This window comes from Alexandromys fortis, unplaced genomic scaffold (genome assembly GCF_014885135.2).
Source record: "Alexandromys fortis isolate MF-2015 unplaced genomic scaffold, M_Fortis_MF-2015_v1.1 scaffold_36, whole genome shotgun sequence".
Classification (NCBI taxonomy): Eukaryota; Metazoa; Chordata; class Mammalia; order Rodentia; family Cricetidae; genus Alexandromys; species Alexandromys fortis.
In genome coordinates, this window is record NW_026067915.1 from 58911 (window position 1) to 83677 (window position 24767).

The following is a 24767-nucleotide window of genomic DNA, read 5'->3' on the forward strand; positions in this document are numbered from 1 at the left end:
GCAAACCAAAGAGCTGTGACTTCCACAGTCTGGCTCCCAGAGAGCCAACGGGTCTGCCTTGGAGACCTGCCTGAGATGGGAGAGACAGCTAATTCTACAGCTACAACCACAAGAAAAAAGACCAGAGCCCCAAAGTCACACATGTTCTGATCGAATTTTACACTTATTTTCTTTGATTTCATTAACTTTTTATTACAAAACAATATTGTAGTAAATCATGGCAATTTATAAATAGGCTGGGAAAGCGACAATCTTCTAAAGTCTGACCACTAATAAAGCCATTAATGTATCCATTTTTCCATGCTGCTACGCCGTTCTTAACCATTTAACAGTTGTAGATTGTTCAACTATGCAAATGCAACCTAATTTATTTAGCTCCCCCACTAAGGAAGCTACCAAGTTTTCTCATGTAAAAAGAAAACGTGTCAGTGGGAATTTTGATTGCTTCTTTTCCTTAAATTGTTTGTTAAGAAGTTCACAGTGCATTTTTATGAGTTTTATGTGATTGTGCAGGCAGTAATTTTTGGTAGGTAATTTTTAAAAATTTAGAATATTATAAAAATGTAAAAAACTAGCTGGGATTACAATCCTTCTTTTGATCCTTAAGATTTGCTTGCCATGACTCTATATGTTCCCACGACTCCTGTCCTTCGGCTGTGTATGTGTCTCGTTTTGCTTTGTATTTCACGGCTGCCTTTTTGTGCTCCATAGCTGTAATAGGACTAAAGCGGAGTCCGTGTTTCTTTCATGTGGATTAGAACCATCATGGCTAGTTTGTATTGTGTCCCTGGTGTGTTACAGCCACAGTACTTTATCTTGCTTAATTCCCCAAAACTATATTTTCATTTCTTTCGACTTATAAAGAAAAGTAAGATTGATAAAAAAATGAAACAACTTGTCAGGATGCCCAGTTTGGAAATAGCAACACCGGGGCAGAAACCGATTCCACAGGCGTGTGCTTTCCTCTACAGAATCCAGAGCAGAGTTGCATTGTAAGTAGCACCTCTAAGTCTCCTTCCATTGATTCAGGATACACTGATTAAGTTGTGATTAATAGCCTACCATACCTTTGCATCCATTACTTAAATTGATGAAGACAATTCTCTCTCTCTCTCTCTCTCTCTCTCTCTCTCTCTCTCTCTCTCACACACACACACACACACACACACACACACACACACACACACGTCTCGGAGATCGGTGCCTCTAGTACAGGTACAGGAGCTAGAAGAACATGCTACTTAGCTTCCTTTCACCACCTGAAACTGCAGCAAGCATCACATTCCTATTTAAAATAGCCAAGGCAGGGAAGGAGGAACCAGCTCTCCTGTGATTCCTCTTAGGAATCTGAACCACATTCCCAGAAGTCCTTGGTGATTGCTACATTCACCTCAAGTGCTGACTGAGCACGCTCACTGAAGTGTGTTAGGGTGGACACCAGAGCTGTAGCATTGAGTTACTTAAATCCCTGAACAAAGTCAAGGTCCTCCACAGAAGAAGGCAGATACCACTCTAATCTGGAAGAGAAATGTATTCCCCAAGATTAACAAACTAGGCACGTCAGAAGCCTGGCGTTTGGAAGGCTGAGGCAGGAGGACTACGGTCCAGAGTAGTTGTGTATAGAGGAAGTTCTAGGCCAGTCTGGACTTTGAGACCCTGTCTCAGAAAATAGCTCATATATGTGAGCTGTAAGTTAAACAATTTGAAATTTTCTTTCTCCCACTTGGAATATTTATAAACGTGCTTTAACTTGTTAATTGTTGGATGTAAATCAATTAAATGCAGAGTTTCACATTAGCATGGTTTGGACCATGAAGTTTCTCTGAGGAAAGAAAAGGGATTTCAATGTGTGGTCTTAAGGCTGGATACCAGTGGTACCAGGGGTGTTTCTATGGTCTGGCTAGCCCTCCCTCCTGGGCAGCTTGCTGCTTCTCTTAGATTCTCCATAGTCAGCTGGATCAACTTCTTGCTCTCTCTTGGAGCTGATGAACATGTGGCCTCAAGTAACCCTGCAGTCTCCACCCCCTCGGCAAATTGACAGCCTGTCTGAAATTTGGGGGTGGGGTGGGTCCTTGCTTTGTTTCCCAGTCTGTCCTTGATGCCTGGACAAGCAATCCTCCTGCCTCAGTTTCCCAAGTAGCTGACTTGTACCACCACATTATGTTCAACTTTCTTTCTTTCTTTTCTTTCTTTCTTTCTTCCTTTCTTTCTTTCTTCATTGTTCAAGTGGGGGGGTGAGATCATTTCTCACTAAGTAGAATTAGTTATATATAAATCAGGCTGGCTTGGAACTCAAGATCCTCCTGCCTCTCTACCTTCTGAGTGCTTGGATTACACACATGATTTACCACACCCAAATGGTCTGACTTTATCTAGTATGAGACTCAGGGCCTGGAGGATGGCAGACAAGTAGTCTACCACTGAGTAACACCCCCAGCTCACCTCAGAAAAGTTCTCAGATACAAACTCCAGGCAAATAAGTCTCTTTGGGGCCATATATCTCTTGCTTATCTAACAAGCTCATTGCTGCTACTGTCCAGCTTCATGAATCCCGTCATTCCTGTCAGCAATGGCTGAAGATAGTGTTTGTTTGGGCCTTTGAATTTCTTTCCAGCCCAGAGCATCTGGGGCTATATGATTCCTTGGTTGTGCACTCTCTAGCCAGGATACCTGTGACCCATAGTCACACACACACTCCCTCCTTCAGTATCTGTCTGTGCTTGGACAATGCTGCATGAGTATGCTCCACGGCTCCATGCTCTCCAGACCACTATGGCCATTTGGGTTGTGAAGAGCTGTCCAATATAATACCGCAGCATTTCTAGTCTTTGCCACTAGATGTCAGTGCCCCTCTCCTCACCCCTCATTCAACCTTAGCAATCAACACACAGTGACAAAAGTCGTGTGTGTGTGTGTGTGTGTGTGTGTGTGTGTGTGTGTGTACAAATTTCCCCAGACTGAGTAGCAACTAGGATTGGAGCTAGAAGCTGAGATCGGAGGGCAGTAGATCCTACCCCAAACAACCAAAAACAAGGCTAGGAATATCCCTCACTTGAATAGGCAATGAGCGCTTGCCTACTGTGTGGAGCCCTTGGGCAAGCCACCAGCACCACATAAAGCAGATGTTTTCACACAGGCCTGTAATCCCAGCATTCAGGAATCAGAGACAGGAAGATCAGTAGGTTAAGGTCATTCTGGCTACATAGTGAGCTCCAGACCAGCCTGGATTAGAAGGGAAACTGTCTCAAAAAACAATGCATCCATGGTCTCTTAGTTTTTGAAGTACCTCTATCCAGGACCTAAAAAAAAAAAAAAAATGCAAAACAAAGCGCTGGTCCTCTATCAGAAGCACATACTTTGTGCTAGGCACACCAATAATCTCAAAAACACTGCATGAGCTGGGCGGTGGTGGTGCATGCCTTTAATCCCAGCACTCGGAAAGCAGAGACAGGCAAACTCTATGAGTTTGAGGCCAGCCTGGCCTACAAGAGCTAGTTCCAGGACAGGCTTTAAAGCTACAGAGAGACCCTGTCTTGAAAAAAAAAAAAAAAGAAAGAAAGGCAGAAAGAAAGAAAGAAAAAAAAGAAAGAAAGAAAGAAAGAAAGAAAGCCCACTGCATGTGGTAGGCATCATGCTCTCCATTTTACAGAAGACAAAACCAAGGACTGGGGCTGGAGAGATGGCTCAGTGGCTAAGAGCACTGACTGCTCTTCCAGAGGACCCGGGTTCAATTCCCAGCACCCACATGGCAGCTCACAACTGTCTGAAGATCCAGTTGCAGGGGATCTGACACCTTCACACCAATGCACATAAAATTAAGTTAAATAAACCATAAAAAATATTTAAAAAAAAAAACAAGGACTTGAGTCTACAGGATGTCATAGACAAGGTCTGGGATCCCAGTCTTCCCTCCTCATCCACAGCTTCCTCTGCCTCACAACCACCTCCTGCTGTACTAGAGCACAAAAGATGCTTCCTAGACCCAATACCTCAGCCACTGACACACATCAGAATCAGCAGGAACGTTGCTTAGACACACCCTGGTGCCCAGACGCTATCTTTGGAAATTCTGGTTGAATCAATCAGTGGTAAGTCCCTGAGCACCACCAATCAGTTTTACCTCAATTAGATGGTTCCAATGCATGGCAAGCTGGCTGAGAAACTGGGACCGTGAAAGGCATGGACACCTTCCCTCTGCACCGTGTAGACGGCCAAGTCCAAGATACAGACCCAGAGGAAATCAAGCTGCTATAAAATGGCCTTTAGGGGAAACTATTTCCTCTCCCAGCATGGCATTAGTCACTTCCCCTCTCTTTGAAGCAGTATACAGCAAGTATTTCCTTAGTTCCTTAATGGGAGATGCAAAAGAAGAGATTGGGCTTAATTTATTGGCGAACTCCCCATTGAGTGCTGGGCAGCCAGCAGCCAGGTCTCAGGAGATTTCTGTGTTTAGTAAGCTAGTTGTTAAGTGAGACAGTGAGACTCATATACCAACTCAGGGAGGGCAAGGGCACAGACCATCCTGAAGATCCTGGCATACACACACTGTACAGGTGAAACACCAAATTTGGTTCCATGAACCCTCTCTTCAGAAACCCGCTCCCTAAAAGGATGCCCCTCTTGACTGTTGAGTCCCTGAGAACTCAAGGCAGCCCCTCCTGTGAAGGGAACCAGTAGGGACCCAGATGCCCATCAGGGTTCCTGCTGGTCTTTGCCTATTCCAAATAGTATTGGTGTATTGGCGGGGGGGGGGGGGGGGGGGGGGGACAGATCCCATTCGGAAATTCTGGGTGTTAAAATGACCCTTCTTAGCTGGGTGTAGTGGCACACACCTACAATACCAGTACTCATAAGGTGAAGGGCAGGAGCTTCTGATAACTCAAGGTCATTCCTGGCCACATAATAAAATAAAGGCCAACTTGCAGAATGTAAGTCCTTGCAAAACTTAAGTAAATAAATAAAATCCCTTGTTTTCTGAATCGCCATCATAATCTGTCTTTGCTAACATCCATATCAGCTACACCAGTCGACAGACATGTCCATATTGTCTCCCCAATACCTCAAGGGCTCATAAAGTGCAAAACCCAAGAACTGCCCACTCAGCAATCGTCTGGAGCTCACGGAAGTGGGAGAACCTTGGCGTGGCCACTGAGATTTGCCCTCCCTCTTTATTCAGAGGGTCTGAATGAGACCCGTGGCATGGAGTACCAGCTGTACCAGTGCGCTTCTCCACTGTAAAGCCTTTTATCAGAAGGATGGCTGAACTGACCATTGGTCGTCAAATGATTAGGGACAAATAAATACAATTTTGTATTATGGAATAAAGAAAATAAAGAGTGTTATTATTTTATTACTGAAACATTAGTTGCTGGGACTAGGCACAACTGACTACACAGAGGAAAGGAACCACGAACTTTGGCTTCTACCACAGCAGATCTAGGATCTTGGTTCATCAAGGATGTGGCCTGTCGAATGTCATCGTAACGGAGAAAAGGAATTCAAAAGCAAAAGCAAAACAACCAACGAGAACAAGAAAGGGGATTTAAAAGGTAAACCTGGGACCAAAAAAAAAAAAAAATGAAATTGAGTGGGCAAGAACCTGAAAAGTACAACAACAAATTTTTGGAATCAAGCAATAAAAAAGAGTCATGCGAAACCTTGGCCCTGCCACGAAGCCTCCCTGAGTCCCTGCTCTACCTGCAGCCTGGTTCCCACCCTGGAGTGAGATGGGACAACCCTGTCGACATTCAGAAGGTGAACCTGGCTCTGCTAGGATCAACCCATTACCTTCCGGAAGTCAGATCCTTCTTGGATGAGATGGGGAACCCTTCCAAGGGGAACTTCCCACATTGGTTTAGAATCGCTACTTACCACTTACAACCACGCCCCTCTGTTCGATCAAAACAAAATCTAAATGTAGATCAATAGGTGGTAGACAGGGAAAGACAGAGACAGGAGGGAGCAAAAAGACCCACCACTTTGAGGCAACAGAAGCTACCTGACAAGTGGTTTGTTCCTTCTTCAATTCCTCAAACCCCAGTCCCACTTCAGCACTGTAGAAAGCCAGCGACTAGTATCTCTAACTGACAAGGACTTGGAATCTTGGGGCAGCAAGGGCAGATCTGGAGCCAGCTGTACACACCAGGATAAATCGTTGGGGCTTCCAGCCAAGGCCAGGTAATTCGCTGGCATCCATTCCCAGGGGCCTTGCCACGCACCGCACCGCGGGAGAGCATCCCCTAGTGCCTGTAATCAAGAGATGCTCCACCCAGGTCCTAGCTGCTCTCTGTGGCTTCAAAGCCCAAACATCCGGTCAGGAGACACCGGGTCACAAAGTGCCTGAGAAGAGGAAGGGAAGAAGACGTCATTGAAGTGGGCGTCTGGAAAAAAACTAAAACTCTCCAAAAATAAGCGGTCTTTGCCCTTGAAAAAAGAAAGTCTTCCAAGTGACGCAGAGGGAGAAGGCGCAAGAACCCCACCTCCTTCTCCGGCCCCCACCGGTCTCTCCTTGGATCCGGCCCTCCCCAATCCTTCATCCTCTTCGCATCTCACGGAAAGCAAAAACCTCTGAAAGTCCCTATGAAGTAAAAGGAATGCCTTCGGTGTTCAGCGACTGCAAAGAGGAGCAACCTGAGCGGGTCGGGGGGGGGGGGGGATGCCCGCTAGAGGGCGCTGCCAGGCGGCAACCAGTTGGGTGGCTATAAAATGCCTGGCTGGCTGTGAGGCAGGGGATGTCAGCGAAGAACAAAATAAAGCCCAGTCCCTTGCCTTTGTGAAGCGTCCATTCGACTTCAGGGGAGGCAGTGTTAAATAGACATAGTAAATGCATGTCAAACGCTCGGATGCCACCAAGAACAACGAAGCGGGGCGGGGAAGAAGGTAACCCGGAGAGCTCCGTAAGCGGAGAGCCTCGGTCTGTACTTGAGGTTCTCTGATGACACAGGGGATAGCAGACACTCACAGGAAGGGAGAGGTCAGCCAAGCAGCCGCTGGACGTAAGCGTATCGAGTGGGAGGGCTGTATATATATTAAATTTAGTAAGCTTTAAAACTTACAACATTTTATTATTCGTTTGGGGGGCGGGGTGCACATGTCTGCCCCAGCGAGGGCTCGGTGGGCATTTGGGGAAATGGGTTTTCCCTACCACTATGGATCCCAAGGAACAAACCCATGTCCTTGGGCAGCAGAAGCCTTTACTCACTGAGCCATCTCATCAGCCCTCAAATGAGTGAGCTTTTGTTTATGTTTTGTTTTTGTTTTTGTTTTTCCAGACAGGGTTTCTTTTTGTAGCTCTGACTGTCCTGGAACTCTGTAGACAACGCTGGCCTCGAACTCAGAGATTCACCCACCTCAACCTCCCGAGTGCTGGGATTAAAGGTGTGCGCCATCACTACCCAGTTTATGAGTGAGCTTTAAACGGATGTTTTTATTAGACTTATTAATACACACCATGTGTTTCTTTATGACATTTTTATGAATAAATTGTGCATTTTGATGATATTTAACCCTTATTACTCTCTCTGTCCCCTTGCCATTTCCAATGATCCCTTTCCTTTCCTGTTTAATCTCCTCCCACTTTCATGTCTTTATGTGTGTGCATGTGCGCATGCGTGTGTGTGCTTATGTGTGTGCGTTTGCACAGATACGTGTGTCTACATGTGTGTGTGTGTCCCAGCGAATTTCACTGGCGTTCCTTACAGATGCATGAGGAAGACATTAATTACAGAAGCCGGGGCATCTCACCAATAGCGACATTGCTGAAGAACTCTCTCCCTCCCTCAGTAACCGCAGCTGCCTATAAATTCCCGTGGTATTTGGGGGGGGGGGGCTTCTGATCCCCCATGACAGGGTACTGACAGGCAGAATCTTGCATGGGTCTTAAGTAACAATAGCTGTGAGTGGAGGAGAGCTGTGGTGTGGCAGGTATGGAAGGCGTGTCCCACATTGCTTACACATCACCCTCAACTCTGGCGTGCTTTCCGCCCTCTCTTCTTGTGATGTTCCTGTGTCACTGAGGGGTGTCCTATAGATGCCCCACTTATGGCTGATCATTTAACAGTCACCTCCGCTTAGCATTTGTCCCATTATGAGTCAATGAGTGAGTTCCGAAGTCCAGATAGCAAACTTTAGATGCCTCTCTGTTCTGGTTTACACTGCCCTCCACATCTGTCCGCTCCCCTTCCAACTATTCATCCATAACGCTGTCCCTTTAGTCAGCCCTTGCTTTCTCCAGGCAGGATTTTGAGAAGAGGTTTAATCAATGTGGTCCCACTGGGAGGAGGAACAGATGTCTGGCTTTGGGGCACTGACATGAGGTTTAGGCTTAAGTGTGTAAGAGGTATGCATAAGTGGTCTTGGCCACGGTGTGGTCCCATCCAGGCAGGTCTTTATCCTGGGTGTATTTCAGCTCTATATCCCCTACACAGACACAGAAATAAAAGGGTTCTTAGAAAGGGGGCCTCAGTGTGTGGTATACATGCATGTAGTCCTAGCCTCGGGGAGAATGAGCAGGAGGTTCTAGACCTGTAGCAGGCTTGTTCTTTGGGCTGTCAATCAGTTCTCAAATCAAGACGCAGAGACTTATTATCAGTTATGAATGCTCGGTCTTATCTTATGCTCGTCCCGCTTGCTCTTATATCTTAATTTAACCTGTTCTTTTCATCTACATTTTGCCTTGGGGCTTTTTACCTTTCTTTCATCCTGTATGTCCTACTCCACATCTGGCTAGCTGGCAGCTGCCTGGCTGGCCGGCCACAAGTAGCTCTTCTTTTTCTCCCTTGTTCGCTCTTTTCTCTTGAGCCTAAATTCCTCCTCCTACTTATTCTCTCTGCCCACCAGTCCTGCCTAGCCCTCTCCTGCCTAGCTATTGGCTGTTCAGCTTTTTATTAGACCAGTCAGGTACCTCAGCAGGCAAGGTAACACAGCAACACATCTTTACATGATTAAACAAATGCAGCAAAACAAATGTAACACATGTTTACATAGTTAAAATAATATTCCACAACATAAATAAATGTAACACACCTTTACATAGTTAAAATAATATTCCACAGCATAGACCAGCCTAGGCTATCTAGTAAAATCATGTTTCAAACAACAATTAAAGAAAAATAAAGTAGGGGCTGGAGAGATGGCTCAGAGGTTAAGAGCATTGCCTGCTCTTCCAAAGGTCCTGAGTTTAATTCCCAGCAACCACATGGTGGCTCACAACCATCTGTAATGGGGTCTGGTGCCCTCTTCTGGCCTGCAGACATACACACAGACATAATATTGTATACATAATAAATAAATAAGTATTTTTTAAAAATAAAGTAAAAGTAAAATAGCCTCATTCCTACTATGGTGGAGCCACAGAGCATTCTGGAGACTGACAGGTGAGGTGACCATTCACAGAAGGCCCGGTCAGGCTGAGCACTTCAGATGGTGTCTGGGGCTGCTGTCTGGATCAAGCTGACTAGGTTTTAGAGGCAGTCCTATCAGTTATCAGCCCTAGACCTTGGGGAAGCTATTTACCTCTGGGTCTCAGCTTTTATTCCTGTAAAATTAAGCCAAAGCTAAACGGTGACTTGCCAGGTAAGATGTATCCACTGGCACGATTGTGTCAGGAAGGTTGGTTGTGTGACATTATTCCTGGATAGACATTAGCAAGCAACCACTCTACTCATCCTGGATCAGGAACTGAAAATAAACCAAGGAAGGACACACCAACACCTAACTTGGCGAACCAATGGGTTTTACTGGGGTTACTTGCAGGACTATGGGTCCAGTAAGAAATACAGAGACAGAAATGACTCGGACAGCCACATCGCCAAAGCCACCCCAGCATGGGTGACAGTTCATGAAAGCCAGAAACCTGATGTTTATGGCACCACTTACAGGCAGCTCAGTAGGTTAAAGAGTGTCTCTTCCAGGCCCTGCAGGCATCTGAGCCTCTTCTCAGAAGCAGAACTCGAGTCTGCCTCTCCTAGGCAGCTCACCTGGTCTGAGAGATTGTGTCTCAGCAGGCTTTCCTGCTTATATATGCTTAGGAAGAGAGAAGGATTTCCGAGTACCTTGCTCCGAGTCAGTTTCAGGGACTTCCTGAAGCCTTTGAGTTGGTTACTTCCTAGGTTTTATGAGCTTTGGTGTAGAATGGAATGTTTCAGCTCCCTTTTTACATCCTGGGACTTAACAAGTTTACCCCTTTACTCCAGGATGGAAGGTTTTAACCTAAGAGAAAATTGCTATGCAACAGAGTTAGGAGGGTAACCAACCAATTTCTGACTGGATTGGAGGCCAATCCACAGCAGGAAATTTTGTGCCTGGTACCATATCATGACCCTAGGGAGAAGCCTACTATTGCTTTGCTAGAAGAACAAGAGGTCAAACTGCCTTCTCAATAAGTATGTTTAGACCTACAGATTGGTGCTTCCCTTCGTGGCATCAGTTAATGCTGGGACTCCAACTGCTCACAGTGCTGAATAGGGGATTTCTGAGCGCTCAGCTCTGCATGGGACAGCTTGCCAACCTCTTCAAGATTCAGAAACACTGGGGGATGTTGCAGGTCCAGAGCTAAACTATCTTGAGCTATCTCAGCTCCCTAAATAGCTGTTTACTGACTACCTCTGTATGTTTTAACATCCCTGTGAGTAGTAGGTAAATTCTTTGGGAAATCATGAGCATCATCTTCCTTCCTCCAGCACAAAGGCCAAGAATGTCATCATCGAGCACCTCGGGCCTAAGGCGATTTTCCAGCGTTGCTATAACATGCCTTCCTGGGGCTGCCACCAGTATATTTGAAAAGTGTCTGCATTTATGACTTTCTCTGTTATGCTATTATAAATTTTTTGTGGAACTGGTATCACATTGGAACATGGAATTTGGGGAAAATCTAAATTTATGTTCTAGGGCCACAATCACTTTGGCTCTATAATAAACTATCTCCTCTTCCCTCTGAGGTGATGGATGCACTTTTGTACACACAAGTTATTCGTTTTCATGCCAAACAATATACCAATAGCAGCCCTGACCCTTGTGAAATATGGTATCACAGGGTAGTTGACCGGCTTCCAACTTGAGGTCTTCCTGCCTCTGCTTTCTGTGTGCTGGGATATAACAAGTGTACGCTTCCATTACTGTAAGTGTGTGCCACCGTGCTTTGTCAATAAATTCTTTATTGCCAAAATATTCTAAAAACCAATTGTATAAACCAATTGTGGTAGTGCAGACTTGCTATCTCCACTTGGGAAGTTAAACAGGAAGCTCTTGAGTTGGATACCAACCTTGGCTCCATAATTGGATCTCATCTTAAAAAACATCTTGCGGGGGCTGGAGAGATGGCTCAGTGGTTAAGAGCACTGCCTGCTCTTCCAAAGGTCCTGAGTTCAATTCCCAGCAACCACATGGTGGCTCACAACCATCTGGAATGAGGTCTGGTGCCCTCTTCTGGCCTGCAGACATACATACAGACAGAATATTGTATACATAATAAATAAATAAATATTTAAAAAAAATCTTGCATGGCAGGGGAGATGGCTCAGTGGTTAAGAGCACTGCCTGCTCTTCCAAAGGTCCTGAGTTCAATTCCCGGCAACCACATGGTGGCTCACAACCATCTGGAATGAGGTCTGGTGCCCTCTTCTGGCCTGCAGACATACATACAGACAGAATATTGTATACATAATAAATAAATAAATAAATAAATAAATAAATAAATATTTTTAAAAAATCTTGCATGGCAGGGGAGATGGCTCAGTGGTTAAGCACTGACTGCTTTTCCAGGGGATCTGGGTTCAGTTCCCAGCACCCACATGGCAGCTCACAACTGTCTGCAACTCCAGTTCCAGGGGATCTGGCATCCTCACACAGACATACATGTAGGCAAAACACCAATGCAAAAGAAGTTTTTTTTTAAATAAAAAAAAAACAAATAAAAAAACCATCATGCACAGTAGATGTTATCAGTTGAATCATTAATTCTTCAACAGGTATATTGATTCCCAGTAGGGTGGTGCTCCCTTGCAGTCCCAGCACTAGGGTGGTTGAGGCAGTAGGACCAGGAGTTTAAAGTCATCTTCAGCTCCAAAGCAGAGGTGAGAACAACCTGCCTTTTAAGACAAACATAACTCCAGACAGATGTCCTGAGAAAGGGATCCAGCTCTGATCTGGAGCTCATCATCCTCTATCTTAGCCTCTCAAACCCTGGGCTACCGTCTTGTGACATCAGCGCTTAGTGCCATAGCCTTTTGTGTAGTTATTCATCTTAACAACTTTGATTTTCTTTACCGTATAGCTTTTCTGCTCTGATTGCCACTTTTCTGTTGCCCTAAGGCGTGGGTCTGGAGGGTGGGGGAATGGTGAGAGCAGGTCAAAGGAAAAACTATTGGCACCTTGGACTGTTTTAAAGAATCCCAATGGTCCGAGTGATGGTGGCGCACACCTTTAATCCCAGCATTGGGGAGGGGGGGCGGAGGCAGGTAGATGTCTATGAGTTCAAGATATCTACAGAGCAAGTTCCAGGATAGGCTCCAAAGCTACAGAGAAACCCAGTCTCGAACCACCCCTCAAAAAAAAAAAAAAATCCCAATGGGCATGGCAGGATGCAGTGAGAATGTCAGGGGAGACTGTACCAAGGCTGTCTAGATGCCTTCACACTTTGAAATCTATATGCTTCCTTGTATAAACAAAATGTAGGGACTCCTGAAGGGCCAATGGCAAAGAGAAGCAAATGCTTTTAATCAGGAGGCTTAGCTGAGGATCTCTTACAGCAGCAGCTGTGGCTTGGCCCCGTGGGAAGGATAAAAGGTCCCTGGCAGCCGTGGGCATGTGTTCACAGTGTGTTGTGCTCTGCATGGCTGGGCACAGCCTTGGGCACACACTAGGAAGTCTGGCCAGTTTTCCTGGTGTGACGTTGTCTCCTCCATATTTAAACATTCCTCATGGAGGGAAGAGGGGGGCAGAATAGGAGGTTGCTCAGGAGACTCTCAGGAAAATTTGAAGAACTCAGAAGAAAATCATAAGATTCGTAAAGCCCTTCGCCTCGGTGGAATTCCTCGCAAGCCATAAAATATACGAATCTGCCCACCAAGCTAGTCATGGCTAGACTAGGTTCTTTGGCCAAGGCTTGTCCACTACCTGAACTGAGAGGATATTTGTTCATATGACTCCAGGAAAAGTTACAAAACAAGTTTGAACAAGAAGGATGCCTTGTCCCACTTGTGATTTCTAGTCAGCCAGTAAGAGTGGGACTAGTATCTGTAACACGTGATGTAACACGTGATGCTATATGGTTCATAGGAAAAACGGTTTCCTTGTGATGTGGATCCTTTCCTTTCCCAACTCCAGCTGTTCCTCTGCCTGTAGTTGTATGCGCTGCGTAGTCATTCGCTCAACATGCCCCCCTTAAGTTCAAGGTGCCTGCTGGACTAGTTTCCTACTGCTACTGAAACAGAACGCCACAGGCTTAGTGGTGGCTTAAAACAAGTAAGAAAGAAGGAGAAGGAGGAGGGGGAAGAAGAGGAGGGGACGAGGAGGAAGGGAGAAGGAGGAGAAAAGCATTCTTTTACAGTTCTAGAGGCTAATGGCCTGACATGGTGCACTGGCAAGCCCTGCTCCCTCGGAAGCTTCTGAACTCCTCCCTGTTTTGCCTATTTTGATGATCACCAACAGTCCTTGGTTGTTCTTTGACTTGTGACTGCATCGCTCCAAACTCTGCCTCTGCCTTCAGTTTTCCTCTGTATCTGTATGTTATGGGCTAAATTACTCCCTCCTCCAAATTCATATGTTGAAGTGCTAATTTACAGAACCTCAGAATATGACTTTGTTGCCTGAATGTTTTTACAAAGTTAAAATGAAGACGCTAACTGATCTAAATGGTCTCTAATTCTATTCAACTTGCATGTTATAAAAAAGAAAATGGCTCACATACGTGTGCAACAAACACACACACACGTGCATGTGAGCATGCACACACGCACTCACGCACACACGTACACAGATGAAGCCAGAGACGAGGATATACCTTTATTAACTAAGGACTGTCAAAGATGTAAAACCAGCAGGAAGGGCTTCCCTCTCAGCCAAAACAACCAACTCTGCCAACACCCTGACTTGGGACTTGTTGCATCCCAAACTGTGAGGGAATATATTTCTCTTGTTTAAGTCACTCAGTTTATAGACAGTCAGCATCCCTTCGCTGTCTGTGGAGAATCAGTTCCAGCCATTCCCAGTAGGTACCAAAATCTAAGGATGAGGGCTGAAGGTTTAACTCAGTGGTAGCACATATGCCTAGCATGTGTGATGCACTGGGTTTAATCCCCAGCACTTAAAAAATCCAGAAACACTAATATTCCATATATAATGTCCCTGCATTTGCACAGAGCCTATATGTCTAATCCCATGCATGTACTTAATCACTGCTAGATTATTTAAAATAACTAACATAATTGCTATATAAATAAATAGTCATATTCTATTTGTAGATTAGAAAGACAGGAATAATGAATCTGCATGTATTGAGTCCAATTAAAATATATGTGTATACACGTATGCATACTGAGTCTGAATGTATGCTTTGTAGTGTTGAGTATTAGACCAATGGTTTCACTCATGCTAGCAACTGCTCAGACCTTACAAAATGTTTTTGACTTGCAACTGGTTGAGTTTGTGGTAAGATTAAATTTTTTTCAGTGCTGGGGATCAGAAATAGTAATCTCTTTTTGAATTCACCATTTATATTTCCTGTTCTCTTAATATCCTATTTGTATATTTCACCAAAAAACTTAAAGCATCATTTGGTATTTAAAAACATATTCCCAGGGGCTGGAGAGATGGCTCAGAGGTAAAGAGCACTGGCTGCTCTTCCAGAGGTCCTGAGTTCAATACCCAGCAACCACATGGTGGCTCACAACCATCTATGAGATCTGGTGCCCTCTTCTGGTGGGCAGACATACATGCAGACAGAACATTATATACATATAAATAAATAAATTAAAAAAACATATTCACAGAAACTCTTCTATGTAAAGGGTGCAATGTGTCCATCATCTGTTTTGTTCAATTTGTTCCATTTGTATTCTTTTCTTTAAAAATGTATTGCCATGTCAGGCAGAATTTTCAAAATATTAGATAGACTAATAATGCTCTTTAATGTTCTTAATGCGGGTATCTGCCTAATACTTCTGCTTCACTAAAGCAGAAGTCATACTACTTTAGTTTCTGAAACACAGTTTAGTTATAGAGCTCAGGATAGCCTGGAACTTGCAATCGGCCTTCTCAACCTTCTGAGTACTAACTAGATGCTGTATCCAAGCAGTGGAAGCCAAATGTGAGGAGGCTATTACTGATTATACAGTGGGAGTCTCTTAAATATCAACCAAACAAGCACAACACGCTCCCAAACCAAGATCTTTATCAACCTTTTTTGTTTTGTTTGTTTTTCTAGACAGGGTTTCTCTGTGTAAGAGTTCTAGCTGTTCCGGAACTCACTTTGTAGACCAAACTCACTTTGGAGAGTTCAAGGTTGGCCTTGAACTCACAGAGATCCTCCTGCCTCTGCCTCCCAAGTGCTGGACTTAAAGGCATGCGCCACCATGCTTGGTCAAGCTTTTTTTTTAATCTCTGAACTGATTTGTTTTCTTTACTTTCTAATATTTAGTTGTAGATTTATTTGTAGATTTTCCCCCAGACTATGCAATTGTTTGCCTGAGCTTTTACAATAGCCCTGGATTGCAATCGAGACAATATAGTATTTGTGTGTGTACACGTATAATATATATATATATATATCTTTAAAATAAAAGAAATAAGTTAAGTAGCAGGGCGATAGTGGCACATTCTTTTAATCCCAACACTTGAGAGGCAGAGGCAGGCGGATCTCTGTAAATTCAAGGCCAGCCTGGTCTACAGATTCCAGGTTCCAGGACAGCCAGAGAGGGCTACACAGGTTACCCAGGGACCTCACCCAGGATAGCTACGTGCCCCATCATTGAGCACTATCCCCAAGGTCTGACTGTCAGGAAGAGAAATTCAAGCATCTCACTTAAAGGAAAGGCTATGAAATTTCACTACAACAGGGAGAGGAGACAAGCAAAAAAATCTCTGGGCTAAGACATCATCTGCGGTTGCGCCGAGATGAACACAGACGTGTTCCAGAGGCTGGACTTTTCCACCTAAAATGATCGCTCGTATTGCCAGGAATGGAAGGCCAGCTGGGCTGTGAAAACAAAGGGTCTGCAGAGGAGCTGCCCAACCAGGAGGTGCGGGTTATCCCTAAGGCTACAAGCAGAGGGCAGTACCAAGACACTACCACCCGTAGGTCCTAGCGGCTGCGGGGCACACAACGGGGCGCACAGAAGAAGCGGGATTGGCTCCAGTTCGGAGAATAGGCGGGGCCTCGGGAGGCGGACATCGGGTATTGGCTCTCGCGCGGTTGATGGGTGGGGCCTCTGGAGGGGGTGTGTGTGGTGGGTCTCGCACTTGCGCAGGCTCAGTCGAGCAGTGGGCGGGTGTCTCGGTGAGCCCGGAAGGCAATAGGAGGCTGGGACCCTGGCACGCGGATGCGGGAGCAGGGAGGGCGAGTCCGTGGGAGCTAGCGGCTGACTGCGCAGCGGGATCAGGAGCCCGTGGCCGGGCGCCGGGCAGGTGAGCGCGGGAGGTGGCACTGGAGGTTCGTTCGGGCGGACTGGCTCCGAGGTGCGCCGCGCCCAGGCCTCGGGTGGCAGATTACGATCCGCGTTGGGCTCAGGCAGGAGGCCCCAGAGGGCGTGGGTGAGGGGCGGCCGGGCCGGTCAATGCGGAAGCCCCGCATCTGCCGACCCTCAGGTGCAGCATTCGCGGTGCGATTCGAGGTTCTCCGGCTCCGAAGCATCCCGTGTGGCCGTGACCGAAATACCCAGGGGAGGTGTGGACCGAACACACTCCTCTCTTCTCCCGGTGGTTGCGCGAGGCCGAGCTAACCCTGCTGTAGGTACTCCGTGGACGGGAGCTCTTGTGAGCAGCCCGCTGCAGCATTCTTGCTGGCTCTGGCTAGTTCTTTCGTGCAGGTTGGCATTGGGGATACTTTTATTTCTGAACCTTTCTAATGTTGTAATACGATCAACTGGAGTTGCTTAATGCAGGAGCCTGTTATTTTACAGCGGCCAGAGTGGGATTCTGTAGTCTCTTCCTAGAATTCTGTAGTTTCCCCCTTGCGAAGGCTGACTTGGAAACCTGTCTCAGGTATGGAATGAATTAGTTTAATGAAACTCAGCCAATTCACACTCTACTCAAGGTGGAAGATCACCGGTGGGACAGGCAGCGTGAGTTGTTTTGCTGTTTAACCGATCTAACGTGGCATTTAATCTGTCACCTGTAACAGCGTGTAAACATGAATATAAAATCCTCTACATTGCAACCAGTGCTCAAGTAAATATCATTGTGGGCGGTGTTAGTTACTGCCTGGTGAAGTCATCATAAATAACTGAGTGGATGTTTGGAAATACAGTTTCTAGTAAAATCATCTCCACGGAGTCCGAGTGCTTAGCAGGTCGTTAGTCATTTGGGAGTTGTTGGCTGCTTGGTAAGGTTTTATGTTAAAAGCAGACCTGTGCAGGTACTGATGGTGGCGCATGACCGAGTGGTGGCATTAGGGTCTGACTTCAGATCTGAAAGCAGGCACGGAACAAAGGGGAAACCGAAAGGTTTCCTATGCACTGTATTGCCCACAGCCAGAGTGATACAAACAAACAAACACCCACAACTGTTGGGCCAAGAGAGCAACTCCAACGAACTTTTGAAGTGCTGAACTTGGGATGAGATGTGTGAGGTCACAGGTCATAAGAATAGTGGAAGTTCTGGTGAAACTTGTAGTGACCCAAAGGCAGGACTCTTGAGTTGTTCTGAATGTGTTCTCTACATTGTATGAGATTTGTTGCTGAGGATTATTTTGAGATGGGATGCTGTGGAAGAAGCTTCTTTACACCCAGGGCCCTCTTGGCCTTGTGGGAAAGTTGAGCAGGTTAAAGTAAGAACCTAGGAAAAGCAGTGAGTGTCTCTTACAGGGGTGTCTCCTTCCTGCGATTTCCCCACAGTGAGGGAGAGGGTCTAGACGGGGTGAGCCCATTGGGTTTCACTGTGACTTTTCTTTCAGAAATTGTATGGCTGGGTTGTGGCAAGGTCTAATCCTTCTATAGAAAACACTTTAAGGTTTCTCGCTCCTTGAAAATGTCTCAGGAGTCGAAGCTTTACAGCCTTTCAGAAGCCACAAATGCTGTTAAAGGTTCCGCAGCTTTTAAAAGAGGAGTTTTGAGCCTTCAGGAGCAATGACAAGTGGTTAAGAGGGCCTGCTGCTGTGGCAGGAGACCAGAGTTCAGAGGTGCACATCCACCTGTTTGTAACTCCAGGTTCAGGGGCCCTGCCATCCTCTTACGGCCTCCATGGGATTCGTAGTTCTGTGTGTGTGCGTGCACACACACACATACACATTTAAAAATAATAAAAACAAAAAATTAAGTCTTTTGCTTAAAAACAGCAGATAGCATAGAAAAACTGAAGTGCTGCTGACTTTCATTAAGGCAGCCTTTTTCTTATTTGACCATATCTATAGAAAAAACACATAGAAATTAGTTTTGTATTGATTTGTGAATTTGTGTTTTGCCAATTTGATATACACAAATATAATTTGTCAGGTAGTTGCTTACTCTGATCATTTTATATAAATGGTCCCATATAAATCCTAAGATGTGCACTCTAAATTATTAGAGAGTGAAAAAAATCACAATTTTTTTTGTGTGTGTATGTTTTTTCTAGACAGGGATTTTCTGTGTAGCCTTGGCTGTCCTAGAACTCACTTTGTAGACCAGGCTGGCCTCAGACTCACTGAGATCCACCTGCCTCTGCCTCCTGAGTGCTGGGATTAAATAAAGGTTTGCGCCACCCTGGCAGGCTTAAAATCACTAATCTCTAAATATCTATGAATAATTGTTACATGTATGAATATCTGTTAATAGCTTAGAATGTTTTAGATAAAACATAATCTTGGTTTTTAACTTCCCTTTGAACTCACTGTGGAAGACTCACTGTGTCTTTCCTTCCTTCTTTCTCTCCTTCCTTCCTTCCTTCCTTCCTTCCTTCCTTCCTTCCTTCCTTCCTTCCTTCCTTCCTTCCTTCCTTCCTTTCTTTCTTTCTTTCTTTCTTTNTTCCTTCCTTCCTTCCTTCCTTCCTTCCTTCCTTCCTTCCTTCCTTCCTTTCTTTCTTTCTTTCTTTCTTTCTTTCTTTCTTTCTTTCTTTCTGCTTTAGATAGGATCTCTCTACATAGCCCTGACTGTCTCAGAACTCAACCTGTACACCAGGCTGGCCCCAAACTCACAGAGATCTGCCTGCCTCAGCCTCCCAAGTACTGGGATCAAAAGCGTGCTCCATCACACCAGTGACTCGGTGTCTTTTATGCTTGGATTAGAAAAGGTGTTGTAATCAAGGTGATTCCGTGAGTCATCTTTTTAAAAAATTTAAATTATGTGCGTATGTATGTGGGGGGCACCCGCATGCACTCGAGTGCAGGTGCCCTCGAAGAGTCTTGAAGAAGACAGCAGACCCTCCTAGTGCTGGTTACAGGTGGTTGTGAGCTGCCCGACCTGGGTGGTAGGAACAGAACTAGCGATCTCTGGAAGAGCAGTACGTGTTCTTAACCCCTGAGCCGTCTCCCTAGCCTCCATGCCTTATTTAGTGCATCTTAGTAGTACTTGGAGTTCTTTATAATCCAGAATACACCAACAGTTTTAGGTTTGAGTGGCGAACAATCTAAAATTTGTATAATAGCAAAACTTGAGTGCCAACCCTTCCTTCTCTCTGATTTTCGGTGATTGCCTCCAGCAGTTATATCACACCCCTGACTGTATTCCGTTGCCATGCATAGAAACCTTTCTTCTCTAACATCTTGGAAAAGCAATCTGTGGCTCCTGACTTTTTCCAAAAGGGGTTGACAGTCTCTCACTGTTGAGCGCCTTTGGTCATCCAAGGGGCGAAGGCACTCGTTGAGGAGAGTGTTAAAACTGCCCTAGGCCGGGGCTGGAGAGATGGCTCAGTGGTTAAGAGTACTGACTGCTCTTCCAGAGGACCCGGGTTCAATTCCCAGCACCCACATGGTAGCTCACTGTCTGAAGATCCAGTTGCAGGGAATCTGACACCTTCACACCAATAAACCATAAAAAAAATATTAAAAAAAAAAAAACTGGGCTAGGCCCTGCTCCTTTGCAGGAGCAGGCTGCTCGCGGTAGCTCTCTCATACGCGCCTCCTGTGCCTGCACGCTTCTGAGTAGTTCCTTAGCGCTGCAGCCTCCTCCATGCCGTGTTTGCTGCGCACCTAAGAGTAGACGCACTTCCGCCTTGTGAAACCAACACCGAAGCAGTGCCCTCGTTGCCCGGTCCTGGTCTCTGCTTCTAGGTGAGACTCTCGGATAAACGGAATGAGTCTTCAGACTGTGGACCTACTAGCTTGTGTAAACAAGTAAATAAACTTTGCTCCCACACAGCAGGCCAGCATATCCCTAGCTACGTCACACACATTCACAATTCCTTTGGAGGAAACGGGTTTAAATTATGTTTTCGCTTTCTAAAATCTAACTATAAAATTGGGTTTTAAATTTCACCCTGAATATTGATGCTGCCGTCGTGTTTGCTTTGGAGGTTTCCGTATTCACCGGGCCAAGCTGTTTGTCTAACATTGGTGTACTCCCTGAAGCACTGCCGCACACCCACGGGGCTTCTGTGCTCCAGGCTGAGACACCCGGGAGTGGGACTGGCCTTAGCCTCTAATGTGCAGCTCGAAGATGATGTAATATTCCAGATAAACTCGAGTTTATTACCCTGTTTTAATACACCTATTTTTAAGAAATTATAAATGCTTAAGATAGAAAAGTGGAATTGGCTAATTTGTGTGTTCAAACTCTTTCTGAAAACAAAGCCTGCCCCTCTGCTGTACTTAACTGTAGCTTCATCGGAGCATGCAGGCAACTTCTGAAAGGATTGCAAAGTTTAAAAAGCCCTTTGTAGCTGTCTTTGTTGCTCCCAACCTCTCTCTGCTGCTTTCTGCTTTTCTCTTTCCTGGCTGCTAATTGGATTGCAGACTGTTGCTAACCATGGCATCTGGAGATGACAGTCCTATCTTTGAAGATGATGAAAGGTAAATGCTTTGTTTTGCAATAAAACTAGCCTTTGACAGTCCCGGGATTGTTAGGATAGGTCCGCAGAGTTCTGTGTCTGTTGGAGGCATGGTCTGTGTCATTGCAGAAGGCAGAGTCTGCTTTCTGACTTACATGAGGATGTGGCCACCGTATATGTGGCATCGTCTTCCATTGATTCTTGGCACAGAAGTCATGCAATCACTTGAACATTATTTAGAGCATGCAAAGTAAGAGCAAAGATTAAAATGAGCAAAGAAGGAAACACAGAGAGTGGTGTTGGAGTCGGAGCCCTGGATTTGCAGCCAGCTGTGACCCCATTATTGCAGAACATGTTACTTCTCAAAACTAATGATCTGTATCAGTATCAAATTCTTCCACTACAGTTTTTGAATACCAAATTAGAACAGCCTTTTTGTTGTTTTTGTTGATGTTAAAACAAATCCCAAGGCACTGGTTCTGAAAAGTTTGAAGAATTTTTGTTTGGGATTGGTCTGATCTGAAAAAGGAAAAACACTTTTTTTGTGGAGATGGTCATCAAGTGGAGACTTTTACTGACCTTTCCCTGTGCTAGACCAGCCTAGCCCAGAGTGCTGGCTGGGATTCAGTCTTAATCTTATTAGCATTAAGGTGACTTTGGGATTATTAGACTATACCTGTGCATAGTTGTCTCTTGAGGGATGAGCCAGTGGGAAAGAGAGAAAACAGTTACATGTACTGTGAGTGGGATATCAAGAAATATCACTTTATTATTTTATAATTTTAGGACCTTTGAAAATCTGGTATTGTCATGGTGGGAGAATTTAGTCATTCTCTTACTGTTTTTGCTCATTTAATGGCTTTGTTTTATTCCTTTAGCCCTCTTTATAGCCTGGAAAAAATGACAGACCTTGTAGCTGTGTGGGACGTTGCATTAAGTGATGGAATCCACAAGATTGAGTTTGAGCACGGGACCACATCCGGCAAACGAGTTGTGTACGTGGATGGGAAGGTAGGAAAACATGTGACTTTGTACAGTGTGACAGTGAAGCTTGGCTTTGTCAGTGTAGCTTCTTAAAAAGTAAGGATTTCTTTTTCTGACTGTGGTTGTTTTTCATTTATATGGTCGTTACAGAATACGCAGACTATAACATCTACATTTAAACTTAGGATGACCACTTTGTGGAACCTTGACATGAAATAATAAAAATATAAATAGTATTGCCATTTGGACAGTCTTAATTTTTACATTATTTAAAAAATTAAATACTAATTTTTCTGTTTGCGTTTATGAAACTTTTACACATTATTATCTAGGAAGAAATAAGAAAAGAATGGATGTTCAAATTGGTGGGCAAAGAAACCTTCTATGTTGGAGCTGCAAAAACTAAAGCCACCATAAATATAGATGCTGTCAGTGGTTTTGCATATGAGTACACTCTGGAGATCGATGGGAAAAGCCTTAAGAAGTACATGGAGAACAGATCGAAGACCACCAACACCTGGGTGCTGCACTTGGACGGCGAGGACTGCAGAGTGGTTCTGGGTGAGTTGGGGCTGCTTCTGCAGAACCCTTTGGCCTTGATGATATCCTGCCCCACAGACTGCTGTGGGCGCTTTCACTGGAGAGGAAATGTAAGCCCAGCTGTACTTCTCCCTTCCTGCAGGAATGGGGAGTCATTTAACCCACTGGGTTTTGTATGTAGTATTGTAATTCCAGGTTTGATAAGGTTGGCTTTGATGACTATAATCCTGGGCTTAAGAAGTGATACTAATGCAGGCACTGATTGTTTGTTTTTTCTCTTTATAAATAAAAAGCAGTTAGAAATTTAAGATTCATCACTAGGGCTAGAATCTTCAGCAGGTAATAGTAGGTCTAGGGTTCCATTAGATGAGAGGCATCCAAGTCCAGCTAAAAGTAGGCTTTTAAGAAGTAACCTTTTCACTATTCTGGTACCCCCATATTATGAAATTAAAATGGTTTAATAAACCATCTTAATTCATTTATTTAGGTCCTGTTTATTAACTGCCTCTGAAAAGGAAGGTAGTCTGTCTACCAAGGATTGAGGATGCACAGACAGAAGGAACTTTGACCGTGCCGTAGTGGTCCACATTCCAGTTGGGTGCTAGCAAATAGGGTTTTTGTTTGAATTTTTTTTAGATGAGAAAATGTTTATTATCTGATAAATCACATTAAAAAAAAAAGTAAAAGCCAGGCATGGCGGCTCATACCTGAAATACCAACCCTCCAGAGACTGAGACAGGAGAACCAGAAGGTTGAGGCTAACTGCGCTACAGAGTAAAACTATCCTTAAAATGGGGGGAAGAAAATAAAAGAACCTAAATTAATTACTTACTAGAAAAAGTCAGCTTGGCTTGTGGTGTGACCTGGGTTTTGCTGATTGAATGCCTGTGGATTGTAAAACTCTCCCATATTTTCTGTAAAGTGATACCTAACTGAAGAATTGTCAGATTGAGTTTTTATTGGATTTTCTTTCTGGCAAAACCAACTTACAGTTTGCTGGTATCTTGAAGCATACAGTTTATCATTCTCTTTCTCTTCTGTATTAGTAGATTCTGGAGGAACAGAATCTAATAGAGTAAACGTGTGTGTGTGTGTGTGTGTGTGTGTGTGTGTGTGTGTGTGTGTGTGTGTGTATGAGAGACTTATCAGATTGGCTTATCTGCTATGGTCTGGGTATTCCACTAATGTCGGTCCCACACTGGAGAGGCTGAAGCCTGGTTCATTCTGTGAATCTCAGTCCACAGTGGAAGCCTGCTGAAGCTGGGCCCTGCTATCAGTGAAGGATGATGCAGCAGCAGGGTGGATGCACTTACGTAGAGTGAAGGCAGGCAGACAGAAAGGCAGAGCTTCCTTTAACCCTTTTCATTAGGGGTTGCCACTGGGACGTGTCGCCCACATTCAGCTTGGATCGTCCCAATTACCTGATCAGGAACGTTACGACGTGCCCAGTGGCTTACCTTCTGGTTAGTTCCAGATCCAGATAAGTTGACACCAGGATTAAACGTAATGCTTAATGCCTAGACCATTCATCCCTCAGTTGTTGCCAGCTGTGGTTCTTGGATTCCTTCATTCTTTGCTTCCTATCTAGACGTTTGTCTAACTAGAAACTCCCAGTCACATGCCCGTTGCACAGACCTACATTTCCTGTACAAGTGCAGGGTAGCTTTGCTACTCCCTGCAGTCTCCAGCCGTCAAACTACTGAATTGTTTCCAGTTTTAAATCATTGTTAACACAGAAATAAAACAATTTACTTCACTTTAGTACGTTGCAGTTACCATGTTCATTAATCCTTAAAATGTCCCTTTTTGGGAGAGGGGAATTTGTGTACGTGTGTGTTTATTCTGAGACTGTCTCTGCTGGCCTGGTGCTCACTGTCACCCAGGCTGATTTGAAACTTTTGTTAATACTCCTGCCTCTGCCTCCCAAATGCTTGGATAACAGGTTTGAGCCATGAAAATGTGCTGTTTTGAACCACCGAGGGACTCCTTGTTCGAGTGGTCCCTGAATCCTTGCGGCGTATTTCTAGTGGGCTTTGGCAGCTTATCTCAGGATGACCTGAGCCATTTTGAATATTTTGGCCTAGACATGTATATTAGATAAAAAATATAGTCAAGAGGATACTCTGATG

General features: G+C 44.8%; 1 protein-coding gene across 5 annotated transcripts in view; it reads left to right on the plus strand.

Moving 5' to 3' along the window:
* The window catches only part of LOC126499903 (fas apoptotic inhibitory molecule 1), a 41004-nt gene that overhangs the window by 11801 nt on the left and 4436 nt on the right, over nt 1-24767 (plus strand). Inside the window, exons 1-6 of one of the 5 annotated variants that reach the window (XM_050139388.1) lie at nt 16487-16620; nt 16801-16945; nt 19255-19441; nt 21080-21136; nt 21993-22125; nt 22431-22659. In XM_050139388.1, the coding sequence (XP_049995345.1) occupies nt 21093-21136; nt 21993-22125; nt 22431-22659 (406 nt within the window). In that variant the 5' untranslated portion in view covers nt 16487-16620; nt 16801-16945; nt 19255-19441; nt 21080-21092. Of the gene's footprint in view, nt 1-16474; nt 16621-16800; nt 16946-19254; nt 19442-21079; nt 21137-21992; nt 22126-22430; nt 22660-24767 lie in introns of those variants that run through there. The other 4 variants (XM_050139387.1, XM_050139389.1, XM_050139390.1 and 1 more) reach the window with 4 other exon arrangements.